The sequence below is a fragment of the Leiobunum rupestre genome, chromosome 6, assembly GCF_980474605.1.
Source record: "Leiobunum rupestre chromosome 6, qqLeiRupe1.1.hap1, whole genome shotgun sequence".
In the NCBI taxonomy this organism is placed as follows: domain Eukaryota; kingdom Metazoa; phylum Arthropoda; class Arachnida; order Opiliones; family Sclerosomatidae; genus Leiobunum; species Leiobunum rupestre.
The window spans coordinates 56,737,617-56,755,880 of NC_143389.1; the positions used below are offsets into that span (position 1 = coordinate 56,737,617).

The 18,264-nt window shown below is 36.9% G+C and overlaps 1 protein-coding gene across 2 annotated transcripts; it reads right to left on the bottom strand.

Moving 5' to 3' along the window:
- Nucleotides 1-12,233: 12,233 nt before the first annotated feature.
- Moe (moesin) lies at nt 12,234-18,151 on the bottom strand. 2 transcript variants are annotated; one of them, XM_090180135.1, is made up of 11 exons: nt 17,856-18,151; nt 17,475-17,772; nt 16,793-16,915; nt 16,630-16,725; nt 16,445-16,549; nt 15,987-16,240; nt 15,729-15,875; nt 15,367-15,627; nt 14,270-14,769; nt 14,092-14,198; nt 12,234-14,025 (listed from the first exon to the last, which is right to left on the bottom strand). In XM_090180135.1, exons 3-11 carry the CDS (start codon nt 16,886-16,888, stop codon nt 13,861-13,863), a joined length of 1,731 nt encoding a protein of 576 aa, XP_090036261.1. In that variant the 5' UTR covers nt 16,889-16,915; nt 17,475-17,772; nt 17,856-18,151; the 3' UTR covers nt 12,234-13,860. The 2 variants fall into 2 exon arrangements, with proteins under 2 accessions (XP_090036261.1, XP_090036262.1); XM_090180136.1 differs by having other exon boundaries at nt 12,235-14,025; nt 14,092-14,195; nt 17,856-18,141.
- Between the last annotated feature and the right edge of the window lie 113 nt (nt 18,152-18,264).

Below are 18,264 nucleotides of genomic sequence, written 5' to 3' on the forward strand. Positions count from 1 at the left end.
GAAACGTTCAAACGTTTTTACGCGCGTAACGAAAATAACATTATGACGCGCGCTAGTGGAAAACAAGCTTAATGCTCGGTTTCCACTAGCGCGTGTAACGGCGCATTTCTCAACTTTTCCACGTAAGAATTATTTTAGCCGCTCTAGTATTACTAAAGCGTGTTAGGCTAGTGGAAACTAAGCCTGAAGGCCCAATTGGGATTTTTTTGCCTTTAGGCCTTAAGCTTAGTTTCCACTAAGGCGAAAACTCTACGACGCAAAAATATTGTATTAGTCCTAACGGGGTTTTTTGCGTCGACGCTCACCGACGTGAAAACCAGCTTTAAAAGTGCTGTTTGCGTTCAACGTTTATAAATATAGTTAAAATGGTTAAAAATGTGTAAATAATTTTTATTACTATTTCTAATAATCCTTTCAAAATGTTTTTTTTTTCAGATAAATTAACGGGCAACACTGGTTTCCGCTAATTACGTCAACATTTTAACCACAATTCATTTCGACTTTCAATTTCTTTGTTTTTAAATAGCGGTCACAGACAGAATTGCTTACCACTCTAACCAGCAATACTCGTAAATAGAAATAATTTGAGAAAATTAAATTTAAATTTACAAAATCTTTTAGAAAATATATATTGTATGTTGCATTCTTATAATATTTTATTCGATAAAAGAGAAGTTTATAACATACTCTTACGATAGAAGTGAAAATGTAAAAATGTACCTTTAACTTAATTGCGGATATATATATTTATAAATCATATTTTAGCGTTGAAAATCACTTTAATAATGTATTTCACTAAGTTTCTTCAAAAACATATTTGGAAAAGTCATGGTGAGCCGGCGAAGTCACATTAGTAGGAAGATGAAAACTTCTAATTAAACGGCATTTTATATACTTCTGATATGATGTTACGAAGCATATTAAGAGAAACATCCCAGCAAAGGTTTACGTCATACAATGTTCAGGTTTTGTAATTTTACTTGCAAAATAAAGTGATTATTTTTATTTAATGGTAGGTAGTTTCATTTGACCTTGGACTATAAAATGTACTTCGTTCAGGAACGTTTCGGCATGCCTCTATCGGGCAAAATAAGCATAACAGAAAAGTTTGATATAACTACTTAATTAAAGTTGAACTAAAAGGGAATATATTCTACATTGAAAAATCGTATCCGCTAAACCCGGACTTCGACTTGTTTTTCACGTAACTAGCGCCAGTTACCCCTACCGTTTCTTAAACCTGGTGGCCGTAATGTTAAATTAGGTGATCCACCATAAATATGTTACTTATACTCCCTTTGATGATATAAATGTTAAAAAGAAAAAGGGATTATCGATTATTATGTCAATAAACATTAAAGCGAGTCCCTAATTTGAATTGCGAATTTTAGTCTGGTCTAGCTTGTAAATGAGTGAACTCCTACTACGCTCTCAGTACCTAAATACGTTCTTGGTATTTTTTCGTATAGGCGTCGCGAGTAGAAAATGCAGTGCCGCCCGTTGGAATATTTTTAAACTAAATCTGTTTGAAAATAACGGACGTCCCTTGCATAAAGGGAATTTTAAATTATCAACTTATTTCCGGTTAATTTTAATTACTTAATCATTAAATTAAAAGAAATGGAAAAATTTATACCATCGCCCTTATTAAACGGGCATCATGGCCCATGGGAACAACAATTGGACCAAGACAACGAGGGGGTAACCCCCTGGAACTAGAGATAAAAAATCTAATAATTACTACCATTGAGTTGGGAATATTATTCTAGAGATCCAATCAAATCTATTTTTTGAAAATTACCAATGTGTCGTCTCCTCTAAAATGACGAGAAAACGTTATCATATGACCCGTGGCGCCATCCATTATTTTAGAAAAAAGAAATAAATTGCCAGAAAACGAGTCTTATTTGAACGAACCATTGAGAGATAGACGGCGCCACGGGTAGAATGATAAAGTTTTCTCGTCATTTGGGAGCAGACGGCAGTATTCTTATTTTTCAAAAACTTGTTTCGCGAAATACTGAAATCCGACGTTTTGATTGGACCTCTAGATTAATATTCCCAACTCAATGATTACTACATTCGCCTGTGAAATTTTCAGGATAGCCGGAACACACATTTACGTACTTACTATAAATAAAGCAGTATACATAATGTAATTTATCAAAAGAACTAATTTTGCAATTAAAATAACCAACAATTATTCGTAAACGGATTATTTACGCTTACTAAGTCACACGGCGGGAAAAAAATATCTCAAAGAAATATGGCGGATCTCGTGGAGTTAATTATCTCGGCGATTTGCGCGGATCATTAGCATAATAATCGGTATAGGATGACAGTATTCCGGGGTGCCTACAACGTATTATTCTACCAATTCCGACTTATACACCTTTTGTTACAGGACCCACTGTCCGACGAATGGAGAGTGAGGGGGGGGGGGACCTTTTGGGACGCGAAAAAGTGGAAAACAGTCCGAGCTGACAGCTCATCTCAAAGCATCGGATAATAAAGGATTTTGTGCCGAATCCCTCCTACGCCGCGTCAAAAGCTCCTTTTGTAGTTCCGACAAACGTTAAAGAATATCCGAAGCGGAAAACCGAATTAACTTTGATATCTTCCGAATCATCATAAAAAAGTAGTCCGCCGAACAATAACGGCGGAGGAGACTTTCTTCAAAAATCTAGAACCGATTTTTAAACTCAAACAAGATGTCATAGACATTTGATTTCACTAACGCCTCGGTCACACTAGTGCTTAAAACCCAGTTTAGGTCGGTTTGAATGCCAGTTTTGACCGCCGACGGTAATTCTTGGTTCACACGTGCGAAATCGCTTCACCCCGGTTCGCTTATAGCCAAGGCTTAACGTCATTACCAATTATGACCAGAATTTCGAAATTACTAAAATTTATCTCAAAACAATAGGCCGATAAAAATATTTTCCTGCGAGGAGACTTCCCATCAGTACTTCTCCCGCGTAAACCTTCGAAAAAGAGGATTTCTCTGATTGGTCGGAATTTACGGCCAACTTCGACGATTTTTTTTTGCAGTCTAACGAATTCGCAATTCGCGAATCGGCAAGTTTGAAGCGATGGATTCTCCAAAGAAAAGGTTTGTTAATGTTTTTGATAAATGTAAATTAAATAACATTTAAATAAAACAGCAAACAGATCCTCCAATTCCAATTAGACGATTCGTTTGATATTTTAAACTTATAATTGACGTGTTAATCATAAGAAACGTTCGCGTGAGGCCACGATTCTTGCTAAGGCTTATGTTTCCCACAAAAATACTGCAGCAGACGAAATTTGTTTTTAACGTTTTTTATAGTTTTAATATCTGTACATAGATGGCGCTGCTGTTGAACCTACGTCACAGACTTACTTCCCCTTTCCGAAATCCTCTACTAGCGAGGGAAAGAGAACAACTTAGGCGAAATATTTTTATCGGCCTATTAGTTAATTATGTTTACTATACATACCGTAATATTATTTGACATTATTTAGAATTTTATCCCCATAATTTTTGAAAATACGAGCAATTTGACTTCCCCGCCTTGTCGTTTTGAAAGCGATTCTAAGCGAACCGACTTGGACGAGTTGCTTCCCGAACCAACACGAAGCGATTTCTCACGCCAGTTTGGAAAACTAGTTATCTAAAACGGAGCGATTTAAGGGGTAAGTGTGAACGCGGCTTATGTGTTCACGAACCAATAAAAAAAATTAAATAAATTAAAACATTTTGGAGCTAACGTTTATATTGCTTAAAATTCTACAGAAATTCTATTAGAAAGAGCGAGAATCTATTCATTTCTATTTAGCGAGAAAGAAGCGATTTGCAAAGGGAAAAGTTGCAATGGCCTTTAGCTTTCCTATGGCAACCCAAAATGTTTTTGACCTCTCCATTTAAAAAAGCATGGGATTTTCTAGGTTACCCAAATTTTTTTAAAATTTAACCAAAATTTATCAATTTTAACCAAAATCATTTATCAATTTTAACCAAAATCATTGATCAATTTTACCCAAAATAGGTCAAATTAATCTTTTTGGGTATGTTTTGTAAATAAATTTTGTTAAATTTTTTAAGTAAGTAAGTACCCTGTGAAACTGAGAAAATGCCATGCTTTTTTAAATGGAGATTTTTTGTTTTGAGAGATCAAAAACATTTTCGGTTGCCATGGGAAAACTAAAGCCCATTGCAACTTTTCCCTTTGGCAAATTTTCATACTACCATAAGGTCTACCTAACCCCCGAATTTCAACAAAATCGGTGATAACCACCTCGGGTAGTCTCCTTGTTAGTTAAGTATAAATAAATATGTTCTTGGACGAAGCATAAAAATAGAAATAGTATGAATTAACATATTTTGCTAGCTTTAGAAAATAAAATAGGGGCCATAAAATCCTTCCAAGGTCCAAAAAAAAAGTAGGGATTTTTGTGTGAGGGGGGTCTTTCGTATATACTTAGCTTACCTCAGCCAAAACTCCACCGTTCATCAGGCTTGAAGTATTCAACTTTGAACGTCACCGTTAAAATGTAAAAATATGTAAAGAAGGGGTGACGAATCAAAAGGGGGCCAGGCATGTGGTTTCGTTTCTGCCCCGGTGGTTTGTGGGTAAAGTATTAAGGTTGTTAAAATGTGTACAGTCTCTGACTTAGTTTTATATTTATCTTAATTTTCATTAGCTGTAACACGTTTTAGTTTCGCCATTGTAGATTTTGAATAAAATTTTAGCTTCACAGCAGCTTCAATTTACATGTTTTCTTCTATGACAAAATAGCAGTTGAATATTTCTAGATTGATGAACGCTCAATCCATCTGATGCGTTAAGTATATACAGGAATTCTTATCTCTACTAGGAATGCTTATCGCGGCAGATTTTCGTCTCGATGTGGCTGACGGTTTTTTGACGTCACTTTATTAACTTAACAACAACGTGAGAGGGGAGCGCGTGCAAAGGGGTTTTTTTTCTCTCGTAGGCGGGGCCAAAGCCGTCAGAGTGATCTTACCATACGCGTTAAGGATAAGCATTACAAGTAGAGGTATGGATTCCTGGTATCTTGCATATTTTTAACAATAGTACCGATCATTCTGGACATTGGCATGATAGCTATTTTTCAACCACCCTGTCTACGACCACAATTTTGAAACCACCCTGTTAATTAAATTAGAGGTATTTTACAACAAAGGAAAATAAATACTATCAAAGACTTGAAATTTCCTATCGATCACTGTACCCTTCTACACCTAACGGTTTACGTCTTTCAATCACCCCGTCCATTCAAAACGCGAGTTTTCTTAATCACTCTATCCATTAATATTTCAATATATGACAGTTCCCGAAAAAATATTCTTTTGCAGATACCTCCGTAATTTGTATACGCAGCTAACAAAAATTGCCCAGTGCCGCATTTGCTGAAGGTTAGGCCCTAGGCACTAACTGGAAGTTGGTGGGGGCCTATGTAAGGAAAGCGTAAAAACGCAAAACTCGCGTGTCCCGGAGCCGGGCTGATGTCACGAGGATAATGATTTTTCAAATAATAAAGCCGAATCAGTGAAAAATCCATTGATTTCATCAAAGGTAGGGGCCTTCTGTTGGTTGGGGCCCATAGGCCTGAGCCTAGTAGGCCTAGTTATTAATTCGGCACTGCTTTAGCCCCATCGATTGAAGAGCTATGGTCAATACAAAAAAGGGCACTGCCCAAGTTCCAGGACTCTGATCGCCGTTATTAATATTCCGATATCGAAGTCACATTATTTCCTATCAACTGATGTATCATTTAAAAGGTTACCATGGCAACAAAATCTTATGACCAAGAGGCACGAGCTCAACTATAGACTGTCAATGTGTCAAAGTCAAAAACGTGTGAGGATTTCTAAATTCGTTTTCCTAACTTCCCACCAGTTGGAAGTGACGTAATATACGTCTTATCCCGTGAGCAAGGTTTCATTAAAGAAAATACCAATACAGCATATTTATGAGTAATTATGTTACATATGCCATAACGGAGGAAGAGTTATGTACTATACGGCGACGGCGGCGGCAGCGCCGACAACGGCGGATAACGTTATACGTGAAATTAATACGTTCAAACCTTCATATAAATTGTGCTTAAAAAGATAAAAACTGAAATCTCCCGCCCCCCTACCTTCAGAGGACGTTCGATCTGGAGCACCTTCTCTTCTCTAAGGTTCGATAACTAGTTAGTTAGTAAGGGAGTTATAATTCCATCGCTACGCCCTCTTTCGGCAAACGTTAGTAGCTGGCGAAGTGTAATAGCCTTTGCAGATAACTCTTACAAAGTTAAGTTTACTTTTCGTACATATTTCTAGACGAAAAGTTAACTTATAAACGGAATCTAAACTCGTTATTTATAAAGGCATGAAAGATTTTTACACTTTTCAAAAAATCACAATAGCTTAGGATCGGAATAACGTTAAATTGGAATAACGTAGAATTGGAATAACGTGAAATCGGAATAGCGTGTAATTGGAATAACGTGGAATCGGAATAACGTGGAAAATTTTAAAACTGGAATAACTCAGTGACGGCGATCCCGTGGGGGCTCTGGGGCTCGAGCCCCCACAGGGAAAAACAAACGAGGGCAGAGCCCCCACAGAAATTAAATTGAGGAAAAATAGCAACCAGGGTAAAATTTATAATCTCACTGCCTTTATTTGGGTCCGATTTCAGTTTTTTTGATAGAAGTTATTTTGAGATTGCAGATGCGAGTAGCATTAAGATGATATAACCGTAAAATTGATTCGATAGATTTGTCCAAACAGAAAATCGCCCCGTCGTGTACCCTATGTTACCTAAAATAGCTTCGTTAAGTATGTGGCCAAGAAGGGCTTATTTATCTAGCCATGTACACAGATATTTTTCTAAAGATATCGACTTAACTTTTATGCCGGATGAGATATTAGAAAGAACACTTTTAAAAATATATAGAAATTTAGAGCTGTACATTTTCTTGCTTCAGTTTTAAGTATATGCATTTTTGGATGAAAAAATAATGGCCCGGGCCCCCACAGAAATATTTTCTGATCGCCGCCGCTGGGAATAACGTGGAATTGGAATACTGTGTAATTGGAATAACGTGGGATCGGAATAATGTGTAATTGGGATAACGTGTAAAATGTTAAAACTGAACTAACGTGGAATTGGAATAACGTGGAAAATGTTAAAACTAGAATAACGTGGAATCGGAATAACGTGGAATCGGTATAACGTGGAATCGGAATAACGTGGAACCGGTATAACGTGGAATCGGAATAACGTGGAACCGGTATAACGTGCAATCGGAATAACGTAGAATCGGAATAACGTGAAATTAGAATAACGTAGAATCGGAATAACGTGAAATTAGAATAACGTAGAATTGGAATAAACATGAAATCGGAATAACGTGGAATCGGAATAACGTTAAATCGGAATAACGTGGAACCGGTATAACGTGGAATCGGAATAACGTAGAATCGGAATAACGTGAAATTAGAATAACGTAGAATCGGAATAACGTGAAATTAGAATAACGTAGAATTGGAATAACGATATATCGGAATAAAGTGGAACCCGTATAACGTGGAATCGGAATAACGTAGAATCGGAATAACGTGAAATTAGAATAACGTAGAATTGCAATAACATGAAATCGGAATAACGTGAAATCGGAATAACGTGGAACCGGTATAACGTGGAACCGGTATAACGTGGAATCGGAATAACGTGAAATCGGAATAACGTGGAATGGAAATAACGTAGAATCGGAATAACGTGGAATGGAAATAACGTAGAATCGGAATAACGTTAAATTAGAATAACGTAGAGTTGGAATAACGTGAAATCGGAATAATGTGGATCCGGATATTTTCGGCCTACCAGTTAGCATCCCGCTGATTTTTGGAAGGCAGAAGCTCCCTCGCCTATTCTTTCGACCTGTCGCTTATCGCCGAACAATTGACCATTTTAATACAACTGCCTAAGCGTTAGAGTCATGTCTAAATAACTACATTAGAAGTTTTAAATTTACCATCTCGTGCCGCTAGTCACAACTGAAAAAAACGTTTCCTACCTTCGCTTCCGCTACGAGGTTACGATAGTGAGTATTATTATGGTATTTCCTTTTTTGAAAAGTTTTTTCCGAGCGACCACGAACATTTTCTTGGTTTCTCGGTCATTTTCGATAAAATATTAATTAATTAATAATAACAATATTAATTATATTAATTATGATTATAATTTTTGTTTGCTGTCACGTAAGTGGACGAGTAATTGGAATTGTTCACGATGAAATGATGACTTAAAATTAGGGTTGGCAGATTTAAATCCCGATTTATAATAAAATCATTGATTGAAATAACCCAAAGTATTTCAGTAGAGGAAAAATTGCCAAAATTGGTTGAAATACAATCCTAATACGAAATAAATCTGAGAAAACTAAAATATTCAATAGAAACTTATTTTAATGAAAAATTTAATTTAATTTTAAATGACACAACCGATAGAAGCGAAGGTAAAGTGGATTTCTTTTGATACTACAACTTCTACAAGTCAGTTCTTCGGAATCAACCCGGGCTGACCATTGTTAGTATCTTGAGAGAAAGAGGTGAGGCGGTATCCAATGGGGGGTAATCAAATTCGGGGTATTCCATCATGGGCCCTCGAGCGTTTTCAGAAAGAGAAAAACGTGGTGTACAACTACAGACAGCTGTTACAGTGAATAAAGGAGGACCCACAAGCAGAATTCCCGCTTTGGTTTTCTCCGTAAAACGTTTGAAAATCAGTTCCAGAGGTTTTTGAAATAATAATATTTCAGTGCAGTTTTACTTGTACCGAAAATATTAAAAATGTTTTCCGTAAAAATATGGTACAGATTGAGAAACGCCTTTCGAAATTCTGTAGAAAGGCTTGTAATAATACAGACTATTGTTACCTCGTAGGGAAAGCGAACGTAGGAAACGTTTTGTCAGTTGTGACTAGTGACACCCGTTAGTAAATGTAAAATCTATACTGTCGTCATTTAGACATGACTTTAAGGCTAACGCAGTTGTATTAAAATGGTCAATTGTCCTTTCTATAAAATAAGCTACGCTTGCTGAACTTGTTTTTATGTCGCTCATTCGTCACGAAATACGTAGAAGCTCAGTTCAAGGCTGCTTATTCGGAAACTTGAGTGCTTGAGGTTCCACCAATGATTGTTAATTGGATCGCGGATTTTTTGAGTGGTAGAACGCAGCGTGTGGTCCTGCGTGCGGTCTGTTCGGAATGGTGCGAGGTGACCAGTGGGTTGCCTCAGGGATCTGTGTTAGGCCCAACTCTTTTTGTTATATTTATAAATGATCTTCCTCTGGTAATCAAGGAGTCTTTTCTCAATTTGTTCGCTGATGACATGACAATAAGATTGGTCATAAAATAGCTTCACCGACTGATTCGCTTTTACTCCAACGGGACATTGATGCTTTGGCCCATTGGGTCTACTCGAACGGTATGAGCTTCGATACTACTAAATCGGTTGTTCTCCATTGCGGGGCTAATAACCCTCGCTATCAGTACAGTTTGGGGGGTAGAGTGATAGAGGCGCATGCTATGGTTCGGGACCTCACTTAGACTAGTGTTCCAGCATTTTGCCCCCCCCCCCCCCCCCCACCTGGTCAAACACATTGAGAAGCTGGAAAGGGTGCGAAGAAAGGCCACGATGCTAGTTTCGGGGTTCAGAACCTTACCATATGACGAAAGGTTAAAAAGGTTGGGTCTTCTGTCCCTTAAGGACAGACGTCTTTGCGCTGACTTAGTTGACACCTTCAAAATCATTTATGGCCTGTATGATGTTACTGCAGTCGACTTCTTCGACATCAAGTGGAAGGGCCGAAAGGATCCCACAATCCGTAAAAAGTGATGCAACGGGGTAGCCAGGCGGGTTTTCTTCACTCAACGGGTTGTTAAATTTTGGAATGATATCCCGGCCTTCAAGTGTAGATTAGATAAGTATAAAAACTGGAGCTGACCTGTTGTTCAATTCGTTATTCATTGCAATAGAGTAGTAGCACTCCGTAGCTTTGGCCATGGCCGCCATTGTGGGCGCGAATTTTTTATGGGTGACGTAGCACTGCCTTTACTCTATACTTACTATTAGTCTTTTTTTAATTTATTACTGTCTCTTTTATTTTTGTATTGCGAATCAGGGCCCAATAGGTGTACAGCTTTTTTATCCTGAATTAAACAAATTATTATTATCGTTGAATTTACGTAAAACGACATCGATACGTCACCCGTGACGCAGGAGCAACATGTCTGGTACGATAATTTTAGTTTCAGGAACTGGCAACGCTGTGCGGGGGTGCTGCTAACAGGGAGGCAGAAACCAAAGATAATATAGCTACGTACCCTAGATTGGGAATCAAACTCATTGCACGTAACGCAGGCTCTTACTGAGTTCCAGGCGGAAGTCGAAAAAAACTGCCTCCATGGAGGTGGCAGGGCTACCGACATATAGTTAAAACGTAAAGTTTTAGTGAAAATTGCGCCGTGGTTTTTGACTTGTGGTTTTCAAGATACCAGATATTTTTGCGTTAATTGTTTTAAAACAATAAAGGATCCTGCCTGTACCTCTAAAAATGTTTCTAAACGAAAGAAAACTAAAGGTGAGTAATATAATTCTATTGAAATTCCTTATTTCTCACCCTGCTACGGAGCCAGATTTTTCCGACTTCCGGAGCGAACTCAGTAAAAGCCTCACGAGAAAACGGGCTATCGAGAAACGCCGAGATTTCGAATCTAGAGTACGTAGTTATATTATCTTTGCAGAAACTGAGCCGGTCGCGGAGTAGGCAGGCCACTCGACCTTCTCAGGAAAATTGTGGAAATAGTTGGTTCAATCACGGCCAACTTTGATTTCTCGCGCTACAGCGGCCATCTCATTCGTTGACGTTTCTGTGTTAACCTATGAGCAAAAGATGTGTATGACGTCAGCGCCCCTAGCGGATTATTATTTTTAGAATAGCTTTTAAATTGAAGACAATATAACAACCGAGCGTGGCGCTGAACTCCTACACATTTTAGTACAGTTTATAGGGGGAAAATCCTTGTTCGCGGAATTTCGACGAATGTGTTGGCCGTAGTAGCGCGAACAGCGCGTGATCAAAGTTGGCCGTGGTTCAATAAATCATCCTCCCAACAAATTGTCAAGGAGTAAGATTTCTGAGAGCCAGGACCTGCACGTCACTGTTTTTTAAATTTTTCAGCTTTACGGCCGAAACAAGCGTACCCCGTGGCGTTCCCTTTTAACCAGGTAGCTTTTTCAACATATTAAGGCTTGGCACAGAACGTCGTGATTTTGCCAACTTGGCCAAAACACGACGTTCTGTTTACAGGTGAAAAGTTTCCATTATTTCCACAAACAATATATTGCGGGTCCTGGCTCTCGTAAATATTACTTCTTGGCGATTTCCTGGGAGGATTATTTACTTAAACGCCTATTAAAATCAACTCTAAAATCACTAAATTGTAGCGGTAAAACATGAAATTAAAATGAACATCGTATTCTAAAATCTCAAAACTAGTGAATCATAAGAGGCCGGTTACATTAGGGTTTGAAAAGTGGTTACTTTATTGAGATTCAACATCCGACTCCTCCGATTATATTTCCGAATCGTTTCTCTCGTCTTATGGAAGGGTATGGTTTGAGATAAAGAACCCCTTTCGAAATAAAATAGAAATGTTTGTAATGATACTGAAGAGTGCGAATAAAATTTAATTTAAAATAGAAGAATTAGTAATGAAATCAGGACTTGGCAACGCTGCGAAGTTATTGAAATTTATTCCATGGTCAATATCATCCCCCCCCCCCTCCACAAAACACGCCCCATTCCCCAGGTTTCAAATTTGATAAGTAAACACGAACACAAATAAAATGGCATTATACTTACATTCTAGTTGACATACAGGATAGCCAATAATTGACGGCTTTTAAAATTCATTTTGCACGTGAAAATACCTCTACATGTTATGGTCAAAAAAGCACGCAAAGAAGGCTGTGTGCCCAAGACATGTCTCTGAAGTGTCGCGCGCTAAAACGTCATTTCAAAATTCGTCAATTGGCATACTATCAAAATTATTCAAAAATCTTTGTAAACCTGTATCTGTCCCTCCCAAACCGGCTTAAAAATTGCGTTGAATATTATCTAAACTTTGTGTTGATTTTTTTAAAAGTATTTTTATTTAACTAGCTTTACATAAAATCTTAACCGATAGGCTTATCAAAAAACACGTTTTTTGCTTTAAGATATTTTTTTCATCTTCTCATGGTCGAAATAGTTTTTGGCAATACCTTTTTTTTATAATTCTAGAAATAATAATACATGGATGGGAAAAAAGGGGACGGGAAATCGGTTTTTGAGTAATTTCGTTAATCAGATCCAATATTAGTTCAATTCGCTAACTCTAAGCGAATCTTAAGTCACTTTCTTGACAATCTATTAAAACTGTGACCCCATTTTTGTCTCGGGCTTAAGGTATTCGTTAAACAATGTAGTTTAGACAATGTCACAGACAGCGAGAGATATGACAGCATTCACATTTTTATAATTTGGTTTAGTCATGGTAACCGTAAAAACAAAATCTAAAGTTACGATTAAATTAGCTGTAAAATGACACTTTCTTACGGAACTTTTTTTTCAATATATCTGAATATAGAGTATATAATGCTGTAAAAAACACGAAAAAAGGCACGGTTTAAGTTGATCTTCAACATGAACAAGTTCCAACATGATTTATTAACTCTTTTTTTAGGCACAAATTCTAGAGACTCATACGGGCTGGATTGAATTTAGGCAAAAAATATTTCATTTTATATTACACATTTTTCTTCATTCTTCCAACTCATTATCAAATCTTAATACTAAATTCGAACAAAAGTTAATAACGTTTTCTTCGATAAAAGTAATACAATTCTTCATAAAAACAAAACAACCGAATATATTTTTTTCTAAAAAATACTTCAGCCCACGCGTTTTTTGGTTTTTTTGATAAAGATTTGAAATTACAGCCTTAAATTTTCGACTTGACGCTTTTCTTAAGAAAATAGATTATGGAAGTCCTTATATTTTTTATTGTATAGTTTCTATTCTTTGCATAAAAAATGCGTAAAAAATTTATCATTTTTCTTCATTGCCCAATCTTACAATTAGAGATATATTTTTCTTAGAGAAATTAAAAAAAATGGAACTCGTGTTTCCGAATAATTCTTATCGAGTAAGAAAGAACTACGCATTCATTTTTGGGGTATTTTAAGGTTAAAAAAATTGTTAAAACAAGTCCCCCATTTCAATTGGTCTGTAATTTCTAAAGGAAATTAAATTGCAAATTTTTACGAATAAGCGGGATGGAAACCAATGCTGGTAAATTATTAAATTAGCGTAGCACCTATGTATAAATGAATGAAAGTTACTAAATTCCCCAAAATAGCGCGTAAAAAAATGGAATGCATTTTAAAATCTGATTATTATTACGATGGAAAACCTACATTAAGGAAGATAAATTAAAGGAAGCTTATTACAGCTAACAGTTTAATGTTAAGACGATGTTTTTTATGAATTTTAAGCATTTTGTAAACTAATAAGTATTAAAGAGAGCTAATTGAAAAGGGAAAAAAGGACCTGATAACGATATTTTATGAACTCAAAAAAATATATATTTACGTAATGGTTTTTTGGAGATATTGTCTTTGTCTCTTTTCGTTTTTCAAGTTTTCATTCAAACTATTCAGGAAATAGAAAAAATCTTCCCAATTTTCAAATGAAGAAACCAAATTCAAGGGACAGAGCTTCGGAAAGTGTACTCTGGTTTTATCCATTTCTTTTTACATATTCTCAAATTGGTCAACTCGTCTCTTTGTGTTACCCTTGCGAATCTCTCTCAACGTCTTATACTTATCCCTTCCTTGTCTGACATTCTCCTGGTGAAGAAGATCGTTCTTGGTCAGTTTGGCATCGTCCTTCGACACTGATAACTCCTTGCTCAACATCTATCACAGGAAAATTATTCAATTAAACAACCATAAAGATATTTCTTTTTAAATATCAATATTTGCCTTTAATTGGTCTTGCAAATGCCTTTCTTTGGAAACTTGCGTTTTGCGATCCTCCTCGGGACGGGGTAAGTTAAGGGATACATCATCACCAGTTAAATCGGCTCCTACTTGGCAACACGTAAGAAAATCAGCTTGACTGCTTAATAACCATTATATTGAATGTGTACACCGAACTTACCAACTTCACCATTGGTCATCATCTCATCATCATTTTCGTCGTTTTCATCCTCAAAAACGTGAATATTTTGAGGGGTGGTGGTGGCTGCGACAAGAGCAGCCGTGGCTTCCTCTTGCCTTTTCCTAGCCTGTTCCACTTCGTCTTGGAGTTTTTTGGTCTCTTCATCCTTTTCATTGACTTCAACCTGTATTCTCTGGACCTCTTCTTGCTTCATTCGGATCTCTTCCTCCAGACGCGCCTTCTCTTCCGCTTCCATTTGTTTGTCCTCCTTCAATTTGATCATGAGAGCCTCCAACTCGTTCTGTTTCTTTTCCAGATCTTCTTTGGCGGCTTGCATAAGTTTCAGCTGTTCTTCCAATCGCCGGATTGTTTCTTGAGCTTCAGCCAACATTTCCTGCCTCTTTTCCATGTCCTCCATCATGGCCTTAAGACGATCAGCATACTCTTGTTGTTTCTTCTCCGCTTGCTCACGAGCTTCCATTTCCCTCCTCAATTTCTCCCTAAATTACGAAATTAAAAAGAAAAATAAGTGAAAAGCGAATTAAACCAAGGCCTAATTGAGACCATAGACGAAATAAACACTAATTGCCATCACAGGATACAAAACGCGTGAGTGATCAATTCAAAAGGTCAATCTTTCATAAACAAGAGGGAAATGTCTAGAATATTATTCCATAAATTTGTCACTTTGGGGAATATTTTACTGAGAGCTAGTAACAGAGTGATGTCATCACAAGATGAAAATCTCTCCCCTAGCGAGGTGTTGTCAAAGGCTACGTGTGATGAGTGAGCAAGCGGACGTAAAACGGCAGCGCAGCCAGAAATGCAGTCCGTCTTGCAAATAGCTCAGTAAATTTTTTGCATGTGAAGAATAGGAAGCGTCACACTTATGTTATCAATATTATTCACTTATGGTATTAATAATAACTTAGATTTTGTACATCAAAAATTGAGCATTATCATATTGTCATTAAGGGGAACAAATATAATTTGGTATTTGAAAAAAAAATAATGTGTTAAGACTGACACATAAAATCGCATGTGAAATGCGAGAAGTTAAAATAGCAGGCAGAACCACAAAACAGAACAGTTCCTACCTTTCTTGTTGTTTAGAGAGTTTTTCTTCCCTAGCCTGAGCTTTCATTTGTTGAACTTCGATGGTATCGGGCTTACGCCTCCTCATGTAAAGTTCGTGATTTCCCATGCAGAGAGCCAAAATACGCTTGTTGATGCGCAGTCGTGGAGCGAAGAAAATGAAATCTGGTGCTTTTCTGTCGATTGGTTTAATGACGAATTTTCTATCATTAAAAGCGATATTTCGAATTTCACTCCAAGGAAAGCCTATTTTGGGGGTTAACCTAAACAAAAAATATAAAGTAAAATTAACAACATCGAATAAAGTTAAACACGTAAAGAAAAGAACAGCAAAAACGTGTGATAACTTAAGAGAAAAACTTACTTGTCATCTTTCTCATAAATATTTAAACCGAGAGCGTCGACTCCAAGCCAGAGGTCAGTTCCTTTCTTATTCTTAATTTCAAAGTAGTTCACTCCGTACATTTCAAGATCTTGCGCTATTTTAAGGTACTCCATCATGGCGTCCTCTCTACGTAAAATTTACAATGCAAATTAAATATTTAAGATAAAGCGAAAAAATGTTTCCGTCACCACTGGCTCACTCTAAATCAGCGCTTTATTATTAAGGACGTATATTTACCTAGGCATACTCCTGTGTTCCGCCCACCAATTGGTAATTCTCTCCTCCCATTGTTCTTTCGTTAATTTGTGCTGGTCCATAACTCGTTGAGGGAGAAGTCTGTCATTGCTTAAACACCCTGCTTTATGATGCTCAGTTAAATAATCGCCGTATTTGGCTTGAACAGCGTAAGATGCCAATAATACGGATGTTTCGGGAGGGCAGTAAATTTCATCACTAAGAATTGCATTTTTTACTTGTAAATAAAAAAGACGCTGAAATATAAACAAAAAATAAATTGAAATTTATTAGAGCTTATTATTGCGTAAGGTAATAAATTTATGGGACCGTAATATTTTGACCTACATAGCTCTTTAGCATTTTAAAAAGGAAATCAGTGACAGGGGGTTTTAAGTCGAGGCAATTAATCTTTGAGCAACAAAAATACTTTGTACAGATAAAATGAATCAATAACTTACAACTGTAATATCCTGAATTAGTTCCTCCGCAACATCTTCTGGATAAAATTTGCCGCGAAACTTGAACTGTAATGGATTTTCTTTCTTGACATCTTGGTTTAAAACCTTGACATAAAAGAAATATTATTCCTCAGTAAATCAAATGTTTATAAACAGTTATTGCAAAGACAGTAATGGAAATCTACCTTCTTGTTTAATTTCAACCATGTTGAATAGCCTTTACTATCTGTATACTGAAGTCCAAAAAACCAAATTTCCCTTAACCCTATCGTTTTAACAACCTACGAATAAGAAACATTTAAGTTTAAAAATTGAGAACAGATTTGGGTTAATTTTAATGAGATTTACTTGATCAAATAATTGTTTGCCAGTGGTGTTGGGTTGGATGGCAAACTCCAACTCCGCATCCATGGTCGTAACCCGTACATTTACAGGTTTAGGCATTTTGATTTATTTTATTTACTTTATAACCTGAAATTATTTATAGTCCATTATATACAACTTTTAAAAACTATAGACTAAATTTTAAGAACAGGCAACCTATTTTACAATGCTAGAATAATCCAAATCTTATTAACAACGTTGGGTTATGAATTATGGGCGTTCATTTCTTAGGAAAAACACTTGTTGAGTTGTGAAACAGATTTGTTGAAAATGACTCCCGAGTATTAACTCCCATCCAAGCTCCCATAAACTACGTGACCTATTCCCGATGTGTAGAATTAGGCCAACCAAACATTCTTTAGCGATCTAACAAGTAACGTATCCAAAAATAATCGAATTAACGTTATAAAAGTACCGGAAAACCACCTCCCGTTTTATGAAACCCGAAATGAACGAGGAAAAGTACGTTTATTTCGACGTAGAGAGCACTTTGCACGAAAAAAATCTAGGCGTTTCCTACGAAACCGAAGCCTTGGCAGCGCGGTACCAAGGCTTATCTCGGAAATATACAATCGTCAAGATTGAAATTTGTATATAAAAGCCGAAGTAAAACGTCGTTAAGATAAATGAAAGCATTTACACTTACCTTAACAGGAACAATACTCGAACAACACTGAAATAGTTGGTGAAGATTTCCAATCCGGTTCACTACGCAAGTGAAGCCGCGATTCTCCCGTCGAAAGCCGAAGCCAGTAATGAAGGAAAGCCTACTTTATTTTTTTTTTATTCCCCGCGGAGATTGCTAGGCCTACGCGTAGGTCTTTTTCGATGGGATGACGACGAGAGCGCCCGCCAGCGGCGTGTTGTTTCGAAGACGCGCTTTTCAACGTTGCCCGGCAAGCCTGTTCAAAAAGGCCGAATCGCTATGTTTTCTCTTTGAACAGCTAGAAAATTGTTATGGGAAACAAAAAAATCTATTTACTCTTTCTCGACTTCACAAAAAGGTCTAGGTATAAATTATATTCACCGAAGCGTTGACGTGTATATATTTATTGTCTATTTTTGACCTATTTTTATTCCGCCAATTCTCTCGGGTCAAATTTTAAAATGAGGAAACTTTTTGAAATATACCCGTCGAGCTACGTATATAATTTGACGCGAATTAGTTAGGCCTAAATTCTAACGGGGCGTTCTAAACTCAAACAGTTTCGCGATAAAACGCAATTTCCATGAATGTAACTACTCCGTGGTCGATAATTTACAACAATCGCGATAATAAAGAGTATTTAGAAGAGCTTATTTTTGTTACGTAAATGAATCATGTGACTCGGAAAAATGAATGATTCATCGTTGCTCGCAAAAAAATGACCTCAACAGAAAGCGATTTCGCGCGGAACCGTTAACACGCTCTCGCAGCGTAGGCATTAATTAAACCC

What these genes read in the sequence shown, in the direction of transcription:
- Moe (XM_090180135.1), bottom strand. Translation starts at nt 16,888, where the DNA reads ATGCCTAAACCTGTAAATGTACGGGTTACGACCATGGATGCGGAGTTG. An exon ending in ATTTATGAGAAAGATGACAA is followed by an intron (nt 15,628 to 15,728) that starts GTAAGTTTTTCT and finishes TTTTTTGTTTAG; the next exon opens with GTTAACCCCCAAAATAGGCT. An exon ending in ATTTGCAAGACCAATTAAAG is followed by an intron (nt 14,026 to 14,091) that starts GCAAATATTGAT and finishes TTCCTGTGATAG; the next exon opens with ATGTTGAGCAAGGAGTTATC.